This window comes from Neolamprologus multifasciatus, chromosome 23 (genome assembly GCF_963576455.1).
Source record: "Neolamprologus multifasciatus chromosome 23, fNeoMul1.2, whole genome shotgun sequence".
Taxonomy (NCBI): Eukaryota; Metazoa; Chordata; class Actinopteri; order Cichliformes; family Cichlidae; genus Neolamprologus; species Neolamprologus multifasciatus.
This window is the reverse complement of record NC_140460.1, coordinates 26,905,641-26,924,694: the sequence shown is the minus strand read 5'-3', so window position 1 is coordinate 26,924,694 and position 19,054 is coordinate 26,905,641. Positions and strand designations below refer to the sequence as shown.

Here is a 19,054-nt window from a genome sequence, read left to right as displayed (position 1 = left end):
TCTTCCTCTCTTCATTACATCATCACTTCAGTGGCTAGGTAAGCTTTACATCTGACTTGCTACATGCTTTACAACTTCTTAAAGGTCACTTCTTAACAGGTCACTATCACAAGGAAATGTGAAAATTTCAAATTGATAAACTGATAATCATCATCCAGGTACAACTGTAAAATCAAGAGATCTTCTTAAAATGAGAATGTGACAAATTTTGAGTGTCAGTGCTGTTAAAGCAGCTGGTGAATCTGCTTCCTGGACAGTCTGTCAATCATCACAGAGGAGCACTCCTCAGAATGACTCACGGCTCTGCAGCGGCTTGAAAGCAGAAATAGGAAAAGTGCAAAGTGAAGTGACTCATTTCACACTTTTCCCCCACCCCCCACCCCTGCCCGCCACATTCCCCGCTCACTTCCTATTGGTTGATGTTTTTGTGTCAGGCAAATTGATTAACAGTTGCCTGGTGGTAACCGCTGTTTGACAGATTGCCCTAGAAGCTTCCATCGTTGTCATGATCTCCATTGTTATGCCCCCAAGGCGTTCATATCAGCAAAACCCAGCCACAAACGGACGTCCTTGGAAAATTTGGATTGGCAAAGACTTCAAAAACATATTCTGTGGGTATAATCTAAATCCTTCCAGCATTATTCCGACAAATCTGTTGGTGGCAAGCAAAAGAACAGGTCTCAAGAGTTTTTGATGTGGATGTAGGATTCAAAAGAGGCAAAGGGACCGTCAGAAATCAGCTCGTATTGGCATCTGCTCACTTTGTAGCCACTGTGGGTAGCTGCCCTGATTCTCATGTCTCCATGGAGTGTAGCCTACTGACACACTTTTCATCTGCCCCGAATTTGTGAAACCTGTCATACGAATTTCTTATTGTATAACAAATCTGTCTCGATCACCCGAGCAACATTAATATTTCATGACAAACAATGTGCACACTGTAACAGAGGGAGTGCATTTGGACTTGAGGGTGTGAATATGGATGTTGCCTTTTTAGATTTTCAGGTTGAGCGTCTTCAGAAATCATTTTGAATGTATTCAGGAAGGTAAATTACATTTTCCCCGGGCTGACTTTCTCTGTTCGATTGTCGGGATTCATCCCTAATTTTTCAACAGATATCAAACACAAATGCAGAAAACAGCAAGCATTACATTTAATAATTTAGTTCCTGTAGCATTTTCCCTACAGTATTGAAGTTGATCTCATTGTATTAACTTAAAAACATCTTAATCCTAATTCGTGATGTGTATTTTAAAGTCGTTTGCCTTTGGCAAATCAACAAATGTGCATCCGTATCAGGTAAAGGGTGTGGCATGTCATCCTAATATGTTTAAAACCTACAAATCTAAAAGAAAAGCATCATGACTAGTGCTTCATAAAAGCACCACTGTGGACATTCTTCCGTAAAGAAGCAAACTCACCTGAAATCTCTTCTTGGACCAGATTTTCTTCATCTTCAAGTGTTCAAGATTACCTGTGGCATGAGCTCACGAAAACATCCCGGCCACCCGAAAAAAGCCCAGGGTGTGGCATCAACAACAACATAAAATCAAGGTGATCAGAGCGGGATTCAGCTGCCTTTTGTGCGTGGGGCGTGTTTACTCTCCAGTCTAGCAACAAGACGGGGAGAAAGCAGGCGAGAGCGGAAAGCTGGAGGATGCATAAGCCAGAAGCCAGGGTGCTTTGTGTCTAGAGTGTGTATCCGCTGATGTGAACAGCGTCCCTGTCTGACGTAGAGGCTGCCTTTAGAGGGGGCAATTTCAGCTGGTTTGTCTAAACTCCCCCCACTCTCTGCCCCTCAATTCGAGAGAGAGAGAAAGAGAGAAAGCACACTCAGAACAAGGGTGAGGTGGGGGTTGTAATTCTGAGATAAGGGGTGCGCTGGGCTTGATTGCAGTGATGAGAGTGGAGAATAACAGGAGAGGAGGTGGAAAAATGAGAGCTTTGGCAAAGCATGTTGACTTTTCTCTGATTCGGAGGACCTTGGAGATGAGAAAGAGCAAGGCTGACGCAAATGAGTCAGTTAGAGATGAAACGAGAGGGGAAAAAGATAAAGGGAAAACCGGGGGTGGGGGTGAAGAATGAGGGACAGATGGGGGAAAAGATTCATGAGGTGAAACCAAATCTTTACCACCATCCTTACAGCCTCCTCCCAGTTATTCTCCTTTTTGTTATCCTCTGCAAGGAAGGTCGCAGCCTCTCAGAAAAACCCACAAGCCATCAAATATTTATCTCTATTTCATGTCGGTTACCTTTAACCAGTGATAGCGTCTAGACCTCAAAGCATCTGAGGGTAATAAGAGTAGAAGAGCAAATGCACTACCCTAAATGCATTAGGAGGTCAATACACAACAAACAGCGGCCATAGTTTGAGTCTGATAAAAGTGTCCCCATTATTGAATAAATAATTTAGTCAAAATAAACAACCCAAATTTAAAATTAAAAAAAAAACACTGCAGAGCGTTGATTGCAAGTTCCCATAGTGATGTGGTTGTTGTCCAAAATCCAGAGATATATACTCTAATTAAATGTGCAACAAAATAAAATTGTTAATTGCTGATACATATATTTATTCTTATTCTTGTTCTGATTCTTATTGTTGTTCATATTTTTTTAATTTTGTTCCCATTCTTGTTCTTATTCCTATTCTAGTTCTCTTATTATTATTATTATTGTTCCCATTCTTGTTCTTATGCTAGCTCGCATTCTGATTCTTGTTCTTATTTGTAATCCTATTATTATTATTCTTGTTTTGATTTTTTATTCCAGTTATTATTTTGTTCCCATTCTCATTCTTATTCTCATTCCTATTCTTATTCGTATGCTAATTCCCATTCTTATTCTTTTTCTTATTTTTATTGCTATTTTGTTCTTGTCCCCATTCTTGTTCTTATTCTTATTCTCATTCCTATTCTTTTTTCAGTATTGTGGGGTTATTGTACCATGACTTTACATGTTCCATGTTCTTTTAAAAAAACTGAATTTAAAAATCAAACAAAAATTACTGCATAGCAAGTGCCACTTTACTCTTACTGTGATTATTACCTCTGTGGGAAACAAAATCCCATTCCCTTATAAACAGCCTACAAATGGAATCCAACAACTTCCACATCCACAAGTCTTGTCCATGCTCACCCACAGAGTTTTCAGGGTTTAATAGGAGATTTTACACTCACTTGTAAGTCCATTGATAGTACAAGGTTTTCTTTAATGAACATTAGAGTGAAGACAGATTTTTACATTCAGACTAAATCTTTCTTTACTTTCTAAACTCCAAGAAAAAAACTTGTGGAAGCTGCTTGTCTACCTTAATTACGGGGGTCTACTTTACATGCGCGTCATCTCCTCAGTTTAGCCACATACTTATTTAGTTTGCCACACATCTCAGCATTTTACTACAAGTGCAGAGTCTCTGACTCACCATTACAGTTACCATCCATGCTCCCCCAAATGGTTGCTTTTTGATCTATTGAGGGTTTGGGGAAAAACAACATTTTCACTTTGCATATGACCGAACTCACATGTATTGTTCAATTGTTCAAGCCAACATAAGGAATGTGGATGTTTTTCTTGGCAGGCCAACTAGTCATGTTTATTGTGTGTATTTGCATATCTTTCTTAATATGTTTTGAGTTTGATCCTACGCTGGAGCTCGCTTGTGACAGAGTTGTTTGCAGATATCGTCGTAGAGAGATTTAAAACATTGTTGGTTTCCTTTTAGGTTCACTGGTCTTTATCACCTCCTAAATGAAGTCTATCTGTTCTGTTGCTTCATTCCTAAGTGCTCTTGGCATTTTCCACTAGAGTTAGGGTCACAAACTTTATCTGTCTGCCATCATGTCAGTCCATTATAGATTTTTCTGTTAAAAAGCCAACTTTGTGCACCTGGAAATTAAGTTGTTGAGAGTGGTGAGATGAGACATTAGAGTTGCAAGCTGTAAAACATATAAATATACAAAACACTGTGGAACTGTTGTAATTTTCTCCAAGGACTTTACATTTCACATTAAGACAGCTGACATCTTTCAGATTTCAGTCACTGATTCTTCTACTTTTTTTAACCCCCTTTGAAGCAGCCGTGGCTCAGGAGGTAGGGGGCTGCACTACTTTTATTCTATTGTATATATTATTCTGTTTTATTATATTGTATATAGTATTTTATTTTATTTCATTTTATTTTATTGCATTCCAGTGTTTTCTAATTTCCGCTACATAACTTTGCACTTTTGCTGTAACGAAACAAATTTCCCACTGTGGGACTAATAAGGTCATCTTATCTTATCTTACTCATTGTAAAATCAGTGGTTCAATCCCAGCTACTCCAATCTGCGTGTCAAAGTATCTTTGTGAGTGTGTGTAATTGGATGAATGAGGCAAGTAGTCACACAAAAGTGTTATGTAAGTACTAGTCCATTCGCTTATCCAACTAGGGCCTCTACTACTGCTATGGCCAAATTACAATCACCAAACACACAGAAAGGCCCTGGCCTGTTTTACTTTGAGGTGACAATGCTAACCACCACACCACTCTGTTGCTTAGTGACAAATTGTCTTTTAAAATTTGGAACAGTTAAATGTATTAAAGCTGAAATATGTACTCTTTCTTCAACATTTCTCTTGTTATTACCACTCTAAATGACTATTGATGAAATGCTTTTTCTACTTAGAGGCTTCTGCAAATCAGACATCAGAATATTATGAAACACTCCCCTCCAGGATGTCTTTTTTTTTTTTTTAAAGAAAGGGTCACAAGACTATTGCACCCACCGTCCAACCGCCTCCTCCATTACACCTCTTTCTCTGGATTGAATTAATTGTTCTTTCAGAAGTTTCTGTACTCCCTCCTCCATCACATGGATCTAAAAATAATAACAGGCAGACACAGATCTTTTTTTCCCCTCTAACCACCCATAGTCAGCATCCACATATCAGCACACCTTTTCTATCCCTGCTGACATGCTTTGCCAAATAACATGTTTTTTAAGCGTTGTTAAGTTAGGCATGTTACTCTTTGTGGCCGTGCAAACACACAATCAATATGTGAGATTGACTCCAGCTGAGCCGCTCTCTGAACGTGGGTTTTAATTCTAGTTATTAGCGTTTTCCCTCTCGATGCATTTATCCGATGACTGTCACCCAGCTGTGAAAGATATATTCTTCTCCTCAAAACATCCCAAACTAGGTTTTCACTAAAACGCAAGCCCAGATGCAACGGATTGCAGTTTCCCATTGTTATTTTAACAAACCTCCCTCTATTCACCCTCGCTCGCCTCGCTTCCTCCTCCATCCATCACCAGTGGCCAGAGGCATTCAGTCCAACAGAGAAAGCGAAGCAATCGATACCAATGCTTTATGCGTGATATGGGATACACCCCCAAGTAACAGTTCAAACGCCCCCCAGATCAATAAGCCCATCAAAACACAAGTTTCCATGACCATCATCCAATGAAAATCCAGATACGGTGGCAGAGCTGCTAGGAAGAAACTCATGAGGTGTTTTTTTTTATACTCACTAAAAGCCACAACGAGGCAGCTGCAACCAATCTCTGGCTGGGATATCATACACTGTCAGCCATTAAGAACGGATAATTAGATATGATTGGTGCATGCTATCTATCTTACTTCTATCTGGTTTCTTTGAAGCTTCGGGCAACATCACTGTTCGATGCACTGCTCAGACCTTCAGCATACATAGACAGAATCCTTATTTGTGACCTCTGATATGTTTCAGACACATCTGTGAAAACCAAATGGGCTCATATTTTCTCCTGAAAATCAGATTTAAACGTCCCAGCTGAATAAACTCAGTGCAAAATTTGTTTTCTTGCAATGTCAACATGCACGGAGAGATAGCAAACCATGAATGAGCATTAAAAAGACTTTGGACAGGTGCAATTTGGAGCATGGTACAGTTTAATTAGCTTAAAGCAACAAGAGAGAAAGCAGACTTCACGGAAACCCATTGATTTTGTGACAGAGGCTGCATTCTGTGGAGAAGACTTGATGGATGCCTTCCAGGCATACAGCTTTATCAGCAGCAAGGCTGGCATAATCTCCCTGCAACTGAAAACAGATTCTGCTGCTGTTAGACTACACTGTGATCACACCATTTCTGTTTTCCTCAGCAGACCGCATCTTCATTTTTAACCAGGTTTGTTAAGCAAATTCAGCTGACCCAACAGCAAAAGATCTGTTGATTATTTATTGTATTGATAAACCAATCTCTGCCTTTTTCAGCTTAATCTTTTTCAAATTCACAGTCGAAAAAGACTGCTTATTTCTTGGAATCTTGCCTTCCCCCTCCCTTTAAGAAGCCTTGCTCCTGATTGGTTGGCCCTCAGAAAGCAAAGGTAACTGACCTCGTTTTTAAAAACTTCATCCATGTTCAGTATGAGCATCCTCTATTTACATACATACATACATACTGTATATGGGAATGTGGGGGGAAAAAATGTTTTCACAGAGCTCTACGCAATCCTGTGGATAATTAAGTACACGCTTAATGCTCCATAGGAATTAAGATGGTAATTTAAGTAAATGCACTTGATTAGCTGATTACCAAACTGTGTGAAGTGAGAGGTTTTGGGAGTTTGCTAGGCTTTCAGATGTGTGTTAATACAATGCCAAAATCTTTACCTCATTTGATGTCCTAGCAAATTCACCCTCAGGTAAAACAGTGTAATCCGCAGAAAAGCGCCAGTCTCACACTGTACAGGCCCCAGTTATCATGTTAAATGTTAACGTTCATGACAGCACAATTAGAAAAAACAGTGTCTGGAAGGGCTTACTAGGAAGAAAACCTTTTCTCCCTTCAAATAACATCTAAGCACAGCCTCAATTTGCAAAGTTGCATCTGAACAAACCACCAGACTTATGGAACGATGTCCTTTGGACAGACAAGACCTAAGTAGAGATGTTATAATCGTCATAATGCACAAAACCAAACCCAGCAGATCAGCACAAATACCTCATACCAACTATGAAGCATGGTGGTGGAGGGGTGATGATTTGGGCTTGTTTTGCAGCCACAAGACTTGAGAACCTTGCAGTCGCTGAGCCGACCACGCACTCCTCTGTATAACAAAGTATTCTAGAGTCAAATGTGAGGACATCTGTCCTACAGCTTAATTTTTGGCTGAAATTGGGGCCATGAAGCAGGACAATGATCCAAGCACAGCATCAAATCTGCAATAGAATTATTTAAAAAAAAAAGAAAAATCAAGGTGTTGCGATGGCCAAGTCAAAGTCCAGACCTCAACCTGATTGAAATGCTGTGATGAGACATTAAAACAGCGATGGATAAATTAATGCCTGCAAATTAAAGTGCAAGAGACTGATAAAGTCATACAGTACACAATTACTTCAACTTATTGCCATTAAAAGTGGTTCTACAAGCCACTGGATTGTGGGGTCTTGCAGAAACATTAATTTTCATAGGACTTGATACAATAAGGTTAAGAATAACATGCCCACTTTTAAATTTTGTCTAGCTATCCTAATCCCATAAGATGTTCATCTACTTTTCTTTAAAAAATGGTGTAAGATTGAAAAAAACAATGGACAATAGACAACAAAAATAGTGTTTTTTTTCTCAAGCTTTTCAAACAATGAACCACTTGCTGATCTCTTCTGAGATCAGCAAAAAGAAAAAAGCTCATGAAATTTTGAGTGTACGCCATTGTTCAATCATTAAATACGTGTAAAAAACAAAACAAAAAACAAGGTCATTTTTCTAGTCCATATGCTGACTCAAACTTGTTACAAACAGTGCTAATACTCATCCTTTCTATCCTGGAGTTTCCAATGTTGGATACTATTACAAAATGCAAACTACATCATTTTTTAAAGGTTGCCAAGCATAGCACCAAAGAGGTTGCGTGGTACCAGCCGCAGCAGAAATAGAATTTGTTATGCTTTATTTATGTTGCATCTATATTGGTCGAGGTTCAGTAACACCCGTGTTTGCAGGCTCGGTGTTACAAGGCAGGTATTTATTGTTTAATTTAGAGGTTTTTACGAGTCTAAAATAAAATGTGAGTTCTGTTTTTTTGTTTTGTTTTGTTTTTGGGGGTGGGGGTTAATCTTGCTATGGACAGATGATATATGAAGAAGAGACTTATTGCATTTCAAAATTCTCCAAAGGGCGTCTTATTCACCGAGCCCAAGATTGTTGACATTTGCTAGTTGTTGTTTTTTTAAAGATTTGATATATGAAACTGCCAGCAGACCAGACTTAAAGTCTCACAGTAAATGTTGAAAGTAATGTGTGAAGCCTGCAAAATGATGAAGAATTCTCACAAGAGATCTTTATATGCTGCCAGATAAACAAACAAAAAACCTTCAGGAGCTACAGCATGGATGATTCAGTTTCGGTTCGTGAGGTACTTTGGAAATCCCAAATGACAGTGGCCAGCGTTGACAGTCACAGTGGAACCTGATCCTACCACCTAATCCTGACCAAATCCCTGAGGGTTACTGTGAATGACTGAGTACCAGCAGCCTGGAACACAGCATTCGCCAGACCAGAGGCTAAACAGCGCAAGCTTTACCCTCACATATTGCCTCAGCTGCCTCGCGAGACCAGAGAACCTAATTAATTGTCCCACATCCTTAATCCACTTGAACAAAATGTTTAGAGAATGTGAAATCATCAAGGAGCGACAGATTATTTCTGCTCCAGTATGGCAGTTTAATCCATACAAGAGGTCCGGGTCGAATGCCATGCTGTATATGGCTACCGAGGCATTGAGTTAGGAGACATTAGGTTTAATGTTTGCCCACAAACTTAACATCAACAACAACTAAAAGCACATAGGTAAGATTTCCATAAGTGCTGACTTAAAACATACATTTCAGGTATTTCCATGTTCATGTTAATCCTGTATAAGACTGTATATGCACAGAAACCTTTAAAACCAACATGAAATGCTCAGATTTAGCTGGTGATCATTCTGTGTGTCCAATTTTAATTTGTGCTTTTTTGACATCAAATCTAAACCAGTTAAAAGTCAAAGAAAATCAGTTTATAGGCAACTGCTATATTAATAATTTCACAAAACAGGATTGGTGTACCTTGAAGTAAAGCCTGAAGTACAAACCATTATCCATGAGGACACAACAGAGACACACTGAATCCAATTAAGCAGGAACAATAGCGGCCTCAAGTGTATTGCCTTGTTTTCATTTCCATTACAGCTGTTCCACTTAGTTGAGTATGCACACTATAACTCCCTGCAATAATATGATCATTCTCTTACTTCAGCACCACAAAAATAAGATTTTTTTGGTCGTAGTACATCGTTTGTGTTGATGCCATCTCCCACTCACCTCTTTGTTTCTTGCTTCTCGGCCCACTCACACCTTCCCTAAAGCTCCTCAAAGCTTTTCGTGCATCGAGTAGCTCCTTCCTGGACATGGCTCGTGTTTTTCTCTTGTAAAATCCTTTAAAAACCCAACCAGATGGCTACTGCTGCCCAAAATAATTTCTTCCAGCACAAGCTCTTTTCTATTAAAACCTTGCTGAGAACATAGGAACTTCCTAAATTTTTCCAAACGGCCTTCATTTCTCAGAAACGTCTTTTTCTTATAAAGATGCCTCAAAATGGCTTCTTCTCTAGCATGAAATGTGGAAGTGGTCCTGCAACGATGCACCACCTTAAGATAGCTGCTAAACCTCCAAACTTTGTCATGTTCAGCCCATACCCCTGTCCCTGTACCCCCTGAAGTCCTAACGTTGACTGCCAACTTCAGTGGTCTATTTCAAGTCCTGCATAGTTCACCCCCTACAGTTGTACTTTCCCTCTGCACCCCCTTTCACAGCGCTCGCCCACCCTTGGTTATAGCAGGAGATTAAACACACGGCAACACAGAACGACCTTTCCTGTCCTCTGTGGGTCGCTCTGTTTGGACCACGGGTAGTTTTGAAACTCTAGTGCATGGCAGATATGTTGTAATGCACCATTAATGATATGGTATAACACCTCATGCATTATGGGACAATGAGACAGTTACGGGAAGGATTGCCGAAGAGTGGCGGCCCTATTTCAGACAGCTATGTGCTCATGAACCTTGATGCTAGAGGTTTTTATAACACTGTAGCCTTGTCCCACTTAAAGATGAAGTTTAAACTGAACTCTGTGGCCGGATGGAAAGATTAACACAAGTATATGAGTGACTGTGGAATTCAGTGCCATTGCTGTTTCCTGAATAAGAATAACAAACCTGATCACGGTGTTATTGTTAGTCTTGTACAGCAGGACTGAACCTTCTATGACTATACCTTCCATACCACCGTGACTGGCTTTTATATTGGTTGGAGCTCCACTTTGTACATCTTTCAAACATTTTAACTGATCATCTGCATCCAGAAGGAAATTGTTTAAATCACCGGGGTGTGACTGTGATTTTTCACCTGGTTGGCTGTATAAACAACATGTCTTTGTTGTTCGGTCATCATCTATGGCATCTTGGGCTCTTCTGATTTACTTATTTTACACATACATATAAATATACACATTTTTTTCTTTATGTTAGTGTACACTGCTAGAGGACATTCCAGGTTTTAGTTAATCTTGTAATGTATTCCTAGCTTGTCGTATGTCAGCCAACAGTAGCATTAGCCATCATTGATAATTAGGACTGCCACAAACGATTATTTTGATAGTCGACTAGTCACCGATTATTTTTACGATTAGTCGACTAATCAGATCATGCATCAATTGGACGTAAAACGTACAGCTTATTGCACCAGCAGCATCTGCTCTTATATAACTATCATTAGCTTACAGCTTTAAGTGTTTAAGGTATGTGCTAACTAAAAATAAAGACAAGATGATAGTTTATTAAATTTTAATGAAATCTGCAGGTTGTTTCGGTGAAGTTTAATAAACTCAGCCGTCTGCTCCTTGCTATCTAAAATATAACAGGACACCGGAGTATATTCTCGAGCATCTCACACTTCTGATAATCAGCTGTCTGTTTGACGTTTATTCAGCTGTGTAAAAACTATAACTTTAATCTCAGCCAAACCGATTTACTCAGGAACAAATAAAATACTAAAAAAAGCCAAACAATAACATTTTAAGTTATCTAAGTGACTTATATATCATGTTTAACCTGAGTAGTGAAAGACGGCGGTGGGTTTGAAAATGATGTGCCGGGAGTCCGGTGTTCTCACGGCTCTAGTTAGCCTAGCCCCCGGCTAGCTATCGAGCTAGTGGGTAACAGACGTCTCCGAAAACGTCGGAGCGCTTTTGAAAATATGTGGTGTCTTGATAAACTGAGCAGATATTTGAGGTTTACACAGCTACATTCTCACCTGAAAATATGTTAAACGTTTATTTTGTGACCCAGAAAGAATAATAAGAGTAATATTAAAACTAACTAGCTGCCGCCATTGTTGGAAACTAAGCAGGGCCGCGCTATGAATTCTGGGACAGCTTCTTCTTCTTCAGGGTTTAAAGGCAGCTGGCATCCTTGTACATGCAGTGCTGCCACCTTCTGTTTCAGTCCGTTATTACACTCTTAAATCCTACTACTTATTCCTGCGTCTTTTGGGATCTTACAAAGCTTCAAACGACGCGTCGACTATTAAATCAGTCGTCGACGATTTTGATAGTCGACGTAATCGTGACTAGTCGACTAATCGTGGCAGCCCTATTGATAATGACTTCAACTGTTTGTCTCAAAGTGGAGAAAAAATCTATCTCGGGATTTACCCACTTTGCGTTGTTAGCAAGTCTTTCGTCCATCGTCGCTGGATGTCAGTAATATTCTGTGGATAAATTTATTGATTACGTCTTTCAAATACCTCAACTTTTTAAACTCCCTGTGAGACAGATTAAATTATGAAGCTCTTGAAAGAGTAAGAATATATATAAAACAGACATCACCTGTGTAAAAACAAAGCAAATACTACCCTCAATGCAGAAATTATTTAACTTCCTGCTTTTCCCATCTTTGGCTTGTATTTGGCAGCTTTGCAAATAAAACTTGGAAGTCATTGTCAACAGGATTTACCAAGTTCCACCTTAAATGTAAACTGAATGTCTGAGAATAATATTGCAGCCAGAGCAGGAAAAAAACAAAGATTAAAGCAAAGCTGTAGCTGTGTTTTGTGTTATGAACCCTTAGATGTCTCTGGATGTCCTTTATGTCCTTACCTAAGCTTGGGTGCCTTTTTCTAAAGAACTTTTCAAATGTTACCTTATCAGTAACTGCAAGTCGTGTCTGACATGTTCACTCACACCGCTGTATCACAGTTTTTACAATAATTTACTGTAAAAATAGCTTAATAAAAAAAAACAAATGATGGTCAATTTGCCATTTCCTGCTGTTTCATCAAACTGCTTCATCAATCCAGCCTTATGATGTGTGATGGCACATTAATGCCGTACGACATAAGGTGACGTTAATAAAGCAGTGTGGGCTCGTGACACTGGACCGCTCTGGTTTCTGGTTGGTCTGATCACTCAGGATGATATCTTAAAGTGACAGACCTGAGTGTCTGACTCACTGAGTGATGCTCAAAAGCAGCCTGAACACGCAGTGACTGTTCCCACATGGACAAGTATACACTAAGCCTCTCCAATCCCAGCGCACCCTCCTTTTCTCTTTATTCATCAAGCTGAGCGTGATTGAGTGTGACAGTGCTGCGTCTTGACCGTGGCGAAGCTATAATTATCTGTGATGTCTGCTGGTGCAATCAGAGAAGGGGGCCGACGGCATCCACACATCACTAGAGCACGAGCCCTCTGGCCGGCACGGCACATACCGGGCCATAAATAACCACAAGGAGAGTGAGAAGAGGGGAGATGTAAGAGGGAGGCAGTGGTCAGGAAGATAAGAAAATAAAACCTACAGGATGGATAAAAGTAGAGAGGCAACAGTGAATGGCTGGTTTTCACGTAAGCAGCAAGAAAAAAAGAGAAACAAAGCCTCTTTTGTCCAATTTAGGCCCCTGTATGACATGTGCAAGTATATCATTATGTCCTCTAAATCGAATTTATGCTGTCTTTGTTATCACATAGACAGAAAGCTACCTTCAGCGATTCCCTTGCCACAAGAGGTCGCCACATGTAGCTACACAGGTTCGATTTGGCAGGTTGAGTTTTACGCCCTTCCTGATGTAACCCCATCTCTGGCTGGAATTGATCCAGCAACCTTTCGTTTGCCAAGCAAATGTTTTAACCACTACACCAGAGTTTAAAAAAAGAAGCCTGAAACTGAATATTTAGAGCAGCCTGAGCTTTTGGCTCATAGCAATTATTTGCACATGAGCTTATTATTTGAATATTTGGCCATGTTTAATAATCTGAACATGCCAGCAGTGTATATGAAGTATGTTTCAGAAAATAGGAAAAAGCAAGAGAGGTCCACGTGACTGTTGTGTCCCACGACAGTCACATCCAACTTAGTTCTTTATTTTAGTGATTTAAGTCTGATTTAAGGTGTCAAGTGTATTGCTCTGTGCATAAGGAGAAAAAACTAAAGCAAACAAACTGAGAAACTTAATGTTGAGGATCATTTTCAGTCAGTCCAAAATGAGCAGAGGGAGAATAAGATAAAGATATTAGAGGAGAAATAAATAAAGAGGTAGGTAGCCGTGATAGATCAAAACCAGAAGAGTGAGACAGAGAGTGCAGAGGAGCTGAGTGATACAGTACACCAGCTGGACCGTACGTGCCAGCTCATAGTGTGAGAGTTGCTGACATGTGAGCTCAGCAGTCAAATTTGTAGACAGGACAGGGCACCGAGACTGTGACGAAATGTTCCCAGCAATACAATGATCGCACTGCAAGCCACACAAAGCACTCAAAGTGATGATGCAAACTGGCTGTGAGTGTTCAAACCTACTAAACATCACAGAGATAAGTTTGGAAAATTAGGTCCAGTGCTCTGACTATCTACTAAAGGCGCTGAAAGACTTGGATTCATGTGAAGTTTAATGTGACATTTGTGCCCAAAATGTTGGTTTTAAGTGGTCAGAATCAGAATACTTTAATAACTCCACAGAAAACGATGTAATTTGATAATATGTAAGATTTTCATGTAAATTTTTTTTTATGTAAGTACAATATAAAATGGTAAATTTCATGATATGCATTCACTTTATACCAAGCATGTTTTCTTTAATGATTGAATATTTGAATAAATAAACCTTTGATTTTACATATTTTTGTTGTATTTTACTCTAAATTATGAATAATCCTTTTTTTAAATGTACAATCTGGTAGTATGTTCCGTCTCCAGTAGGTAACAGCACCGTGGAGCCGAGATGGGCAGCGTTATTGTATTTCTGACTACTTTTTTCAAGTAACGAGTAATGTAAGGGATTACTATTGCAAATTACTATTGATTCTGTTTTTGATAGTGTCTTATGACACTGACGTAAGCGCGTGCGATGTCCGTCGTAGCAACAGACGTGTGTAGATCAACAATGGATAATATGGAGTGCGGGAGAGAGTACGACCATGCAGCGTTTAAAGCTTGAAAGTACTGACATTACTTTAACTTTCCGTAAAAAGTGACAAAAACATTAGCGTCCACTGTTCACTCTGCGGGGGAAGAAAACTTCTTTCCTCAGCGTTTCAAATCCGAGCAAGCACCCAGCAAGCCGCCACAGGAATGTGAAATTCACAGATCCCCCCGCTGACATGACCGCTGTGACAGGACTCAGTGCTGCTGGATCTTTGATTTTATTTATTTTTTGTTGTGTTTTACTTGAATCTATTTGAAAGAGTGAGTGTAAACACAAATCATTATTTTATTTTATATGCTGGAATATGCAGAAAATAGGTTTAAATGTTAAAAAATTTCTTCATCTCAAAGACAGTTGCATATATAATTTTTGCTTAATGCAATGTGCATAAAATTAAAAGATTAAAACTAATAAAACATTTTTTTAAAAGAGGCTTTCCATTTGATTCAATTGTTTATGATGGATTATGCATAAAAAATAGAACTGGGCTGAAAGTTCTATTGCTTCTATTGCCACGTATTTAGGTTGTGTGTAATGTTTTTAAAAAGTAACTAATTAACTAAGTAACTAATTACTTTTGAAAATAAGTAATCAGTAAAATAATGGGATTACTTTTCTGGAGAAGTAATCAGTAATTGGTAACTAATTACTTTTTTCAAGTAACTTGACCAACACTGGTAGACAGAAATTTAGCAGACTGTTAGTCCATGATTGTGAAATGTCATTGACAAAGACACTAAATCGTATGTGCTTTCATGCAGCAGTATCTGCTACCTTTTTCATTCTGACTACTTCCCTTCATAGCCTGCACTTAAAGTAGCTGCATTACACTGCACTGACAAGATGTCAGCATGTGGGTGTTGGAAAAACTGATGTTGAAGATGTGACAGATGGGACTGATCTTTTCTTTTTCTTTTTTTCCCAGATACATAACTTATGCCTCGCATGCCTTGCTGTGTGAATTTATGCTGACAAGACCAGTCATCCTGAGCAAAACTGTCTCAGCCAAGTGTTCTAATTTTGGAAGTGATACAGAGCTGCAAAAGCAGCAGTATCTTTACCGCTAAATGACTTTTTACAGCGCCGTCACGGCCTCGGTCTTCTGTTCAATCAGCTGTTAAGCATTGGCTTGGAAATATTTACCTTCCCAAGCATTTCTGCAGATTCAAAAATCCATACAGAATGACTGACACCAACATTTTAAAAATCTTGTAAACAAGCTATGAGGTCTTTATTTTCAGTCGAAAGACATTTCTACTAAAAGTGAGAATTTACAGTATTGAAGCAAAAACCACGTCACACACTTATTTATCTGCAGAACAATCCACGCAGTGACTTTAATATCATTGTGCTTATTTGTACAGCATTATAAAATCAGCATAACACCAAGAACTTGTCTAGTACCAGAGACTGAAAGTGTAAAGCTGACATCTACTTGAATTTTGTTGTATTATTATCATATCGTTGCGCAGGTTGTATATATATATGCCAAAATAGCAAGTTGTCAAACTAGTGATACAACCAATAAGTGGCTGACAGTTCATGTAGACAGTCTACTTAAAGTCTTGAAGGATACGTTCCCCAGTCTACCAGGAGGTTTTCTGATTTTAGTTACAGGTGCAAAATACAAGAATAATATACAACGTCCCTAAAAAATAAGAATATTTCGTTTTCAACAGGCTTTTGACAGATTCCTAAAATATTTGTGTTTTCGTGCTTTCATGCCAGGCGCCCTAATAAATTTGTTAAGAACTGTATAGCATATATCTTCTGTAATGTTCAGCTGTGCAGCAGAGAGAATGCAACAAGCTAATTTTAAGTGTTTCCCAGTGAGGCTCTGCAGACATAGACGATGGGCTGACTATATGAAACTTAAAACCCAATCTCAGCTCTTGGAACTTGGGTCGACAGTTTTTTTGTCTAAATGCGCTTTTAATAAGTAGGATAAGGTTTCAAGACAATAAAGATTAACAAGATTATTGGTGTAGTATTTGTGCAAATCACCGGTTGGTCTTACTGAATCAGTTATATATCATTAAAGCTTTAAAATCCCTCATCATGATGGCTTCTTTTGACAGGAACAATGTGTTTAAGCGCCTTGTGATTACCTTCACCGAGGTCCATGACGGCCAAGACAGCACTGCACCTTGCCTCTCCCAGCTCATTGGTTGCCACGCAGGTGTACAAGCCAGCATCACTTGTGCGACAGTCTCGTATCCAGAGACCGCCCGAGTCCTGGGCTTCCGATGGAGATAAGAGCTCATCGTTGCGGTACCAGGCCAGCGAAGGTGTTGGACGCCCCAGCACTGACACCCTCAGTCGGATATCACAACCTGTTCCCACTGCTGCTTTACGGAGCTTACGAACAAAAACCGGTGCTGCTGGTTCTCGGATATTAGCCCCATTTTCTGGAACGTGGTCAATGCTGATTTTGGCCCTCTTGGAAGGGATGTTCGAACTGGAACTGGAACTTGAACCGTGGCTTTCTGCCATCTTGACTTCTTAAAGACTTTTTAATTAACTGTACTTCTTATCTGGCAATTGACTGGGATATCAAGATGAACTGCATTTATTGAATGGCTCCTCTGAAAGACTCCATTAGTTTAGATGTCTCTGGGCTCACTGGGAGTGCAGAGGGGGTTTGAGCTGGGATGTTGCACCAGGAACTGAAAAAAAACCCAGAGTATATTTACCACACTGACATCAAAGTTATCTACTGATCCCAACATGCAAAAAAAAAATCCAAATAAACAAACAAAAAAGAGATATTTTTTCAAAATGTATTATTTTGAAACTGGTTATTAAAATGGCTTAAAAGAGGCTGATTGTACCCTTTGTAATGTCTCTATATACCAAGTGAAAGTAAAGTCATTATAAGTGACAAAAAAGCATGCTGGTCTTCAGTGCAAACCTGAATATTTTTGCAGCAGAGCCTATGAAATTGTGAGAAGCCCAGGTTTACTACAGGCTTTAGTGGGAAAACTGAGCTTGTTAATGTGTTTTAACCCAAAATGTGACCTTTCCTTATAACCCCAATTCCCCCAAAAAATTGGATGATGTGAAAAATGTAAATAAAAACAGAGTGCGATGATTTGCAAATCTCAAAAAAACATATTTTATTCACGGTGGAGAACAGAAAATATATGAAATGTTTAAACTGGGACATTTTAGTATTTCATACAAAATATTAGCTTATTTTGAAGCTGACAGCAGCAACACAAAAGCCTGGAAAAATAAGTGGAACTAACAAGCAGCTGCTGGAGGCACATTACCATAGTAACATGTTTGTAACATGAATAAGTTTAATGTAAGTAAGTTAAGGAAAGACGGGCAGTCGTTCACCCATCGGCAAAAAAACTCCATCTACAAATTGTGAAACAATTTCTGAATAATGTTTCTCAGTGTAAAACTGTAAAGATTGTGAATATTTCATCATCTGCAGAACATAACATCATCAAAAGATTCAGAAGAGCTGGAAAAATCTCTTTGTACAAAGGCTGAAAATCAATACTGGATGCTCGTGATCTTCAGGTCCAAAAAAAAGTGAGGATTCTGCCTTAGAAATCACTGCAGGGACACTTTCAGCAGTCACTGTATGTGTATGTCATTATTGTATGTCCTCTCATTTTGGCACCCGTGCCACAAAACTGATGAACCACAGAGAAGTCAAGCTGTGGTAGCCAGGAGGGAGAACCAATTTTAAAACCCTTTGGATGCCACTAGTGCGTCTTAGACTAAACAACAGCCTGTAGCTTGCAGAGTGGTACAAGTTGTCAAAGGACTGTGATGCCAAAGGTTGTGATTTGGTTTCCTTCACCCACCTGCAGTTAATGTTAGTAATTTTTTTCTAAATGATAATGATACAATCAAATGAGGGAAAAATTCATTCAATTATTCAATTATGACAATAAAATAACATTTATTGCCATTTAAAGGGCAGAATTTCATAAGCAGGTGTAGGAAAAAGTGTAGTGATCACTCCAGATGACAGCAAGTGGAGAAGCAAAATTAAAGAATAGCTGGCGTATTTTTTTCATGTGTTAATGTATGATGTTTTATATGCTGATCCAAGGAGTCGCCTAAAATAGGCTATATAATAGAAAGTAATGCACCTTACCTCTCTCTTGCCATCAAAGCCGACAAGAATCCCTTTGGACATCCCCGCAAAGTCCATGTTAAGGTAACAAGATCCATGGAGCAAAATGTTTCATCTCAAATCATTTGCTAAAGCCCGTGTCTCTCAGTGTCCTCAGCGAGCACGGGCTGTAGGTGTAAGGCCACCCTAGATCATGTAGCATTAGCAGCCACGGCCATGGTCCCTTTCAACAGCTTGAACCCTGGTGAAGGGTGAGACAGAGACAGATCCCTTTTTTCCTAAATGTCAAACGACTCAGGCCTTCCGGTCTTGTGTTTTTACCATTAAAAAAAAATGTAAGTGCTTTTTAAAATCTACACCCTTAACCTTTTTAGGCTTTAATGTTCTCAAGTCGGTTCGTGTTATCTGTCTCCTTCTCTCCCTTGTCACTGCTTCACCCCCAACTCCTGCAGGTCGGGAACGACAGCTGCACCACCAC

General features: G+C 39.3%; 1 protein-coding gene across 1 annotated transcript in view; it reads right to left on the bottom strand.

The window, feature by feature from the left end:
• The window catches only part of LOC146491718 (striated muscle preferentially expressed protein kinase-like), a 59,269-nt gene extending 40,215 nt beyond the window's left edge, over positions 1-19,054 (bottom strand). The window contains 2 exon segments of the mRNA XM_085151802.1: positions 16,589-17,146; positions 18,598-19,054. Of these exon segments, the coding sequence (XP_085007928.1) occupies positions 16,589-16,973 (385 nt within the window). The 5' untranslated portion in view covers positions 16,974-17,146; positions 18,598-19,054.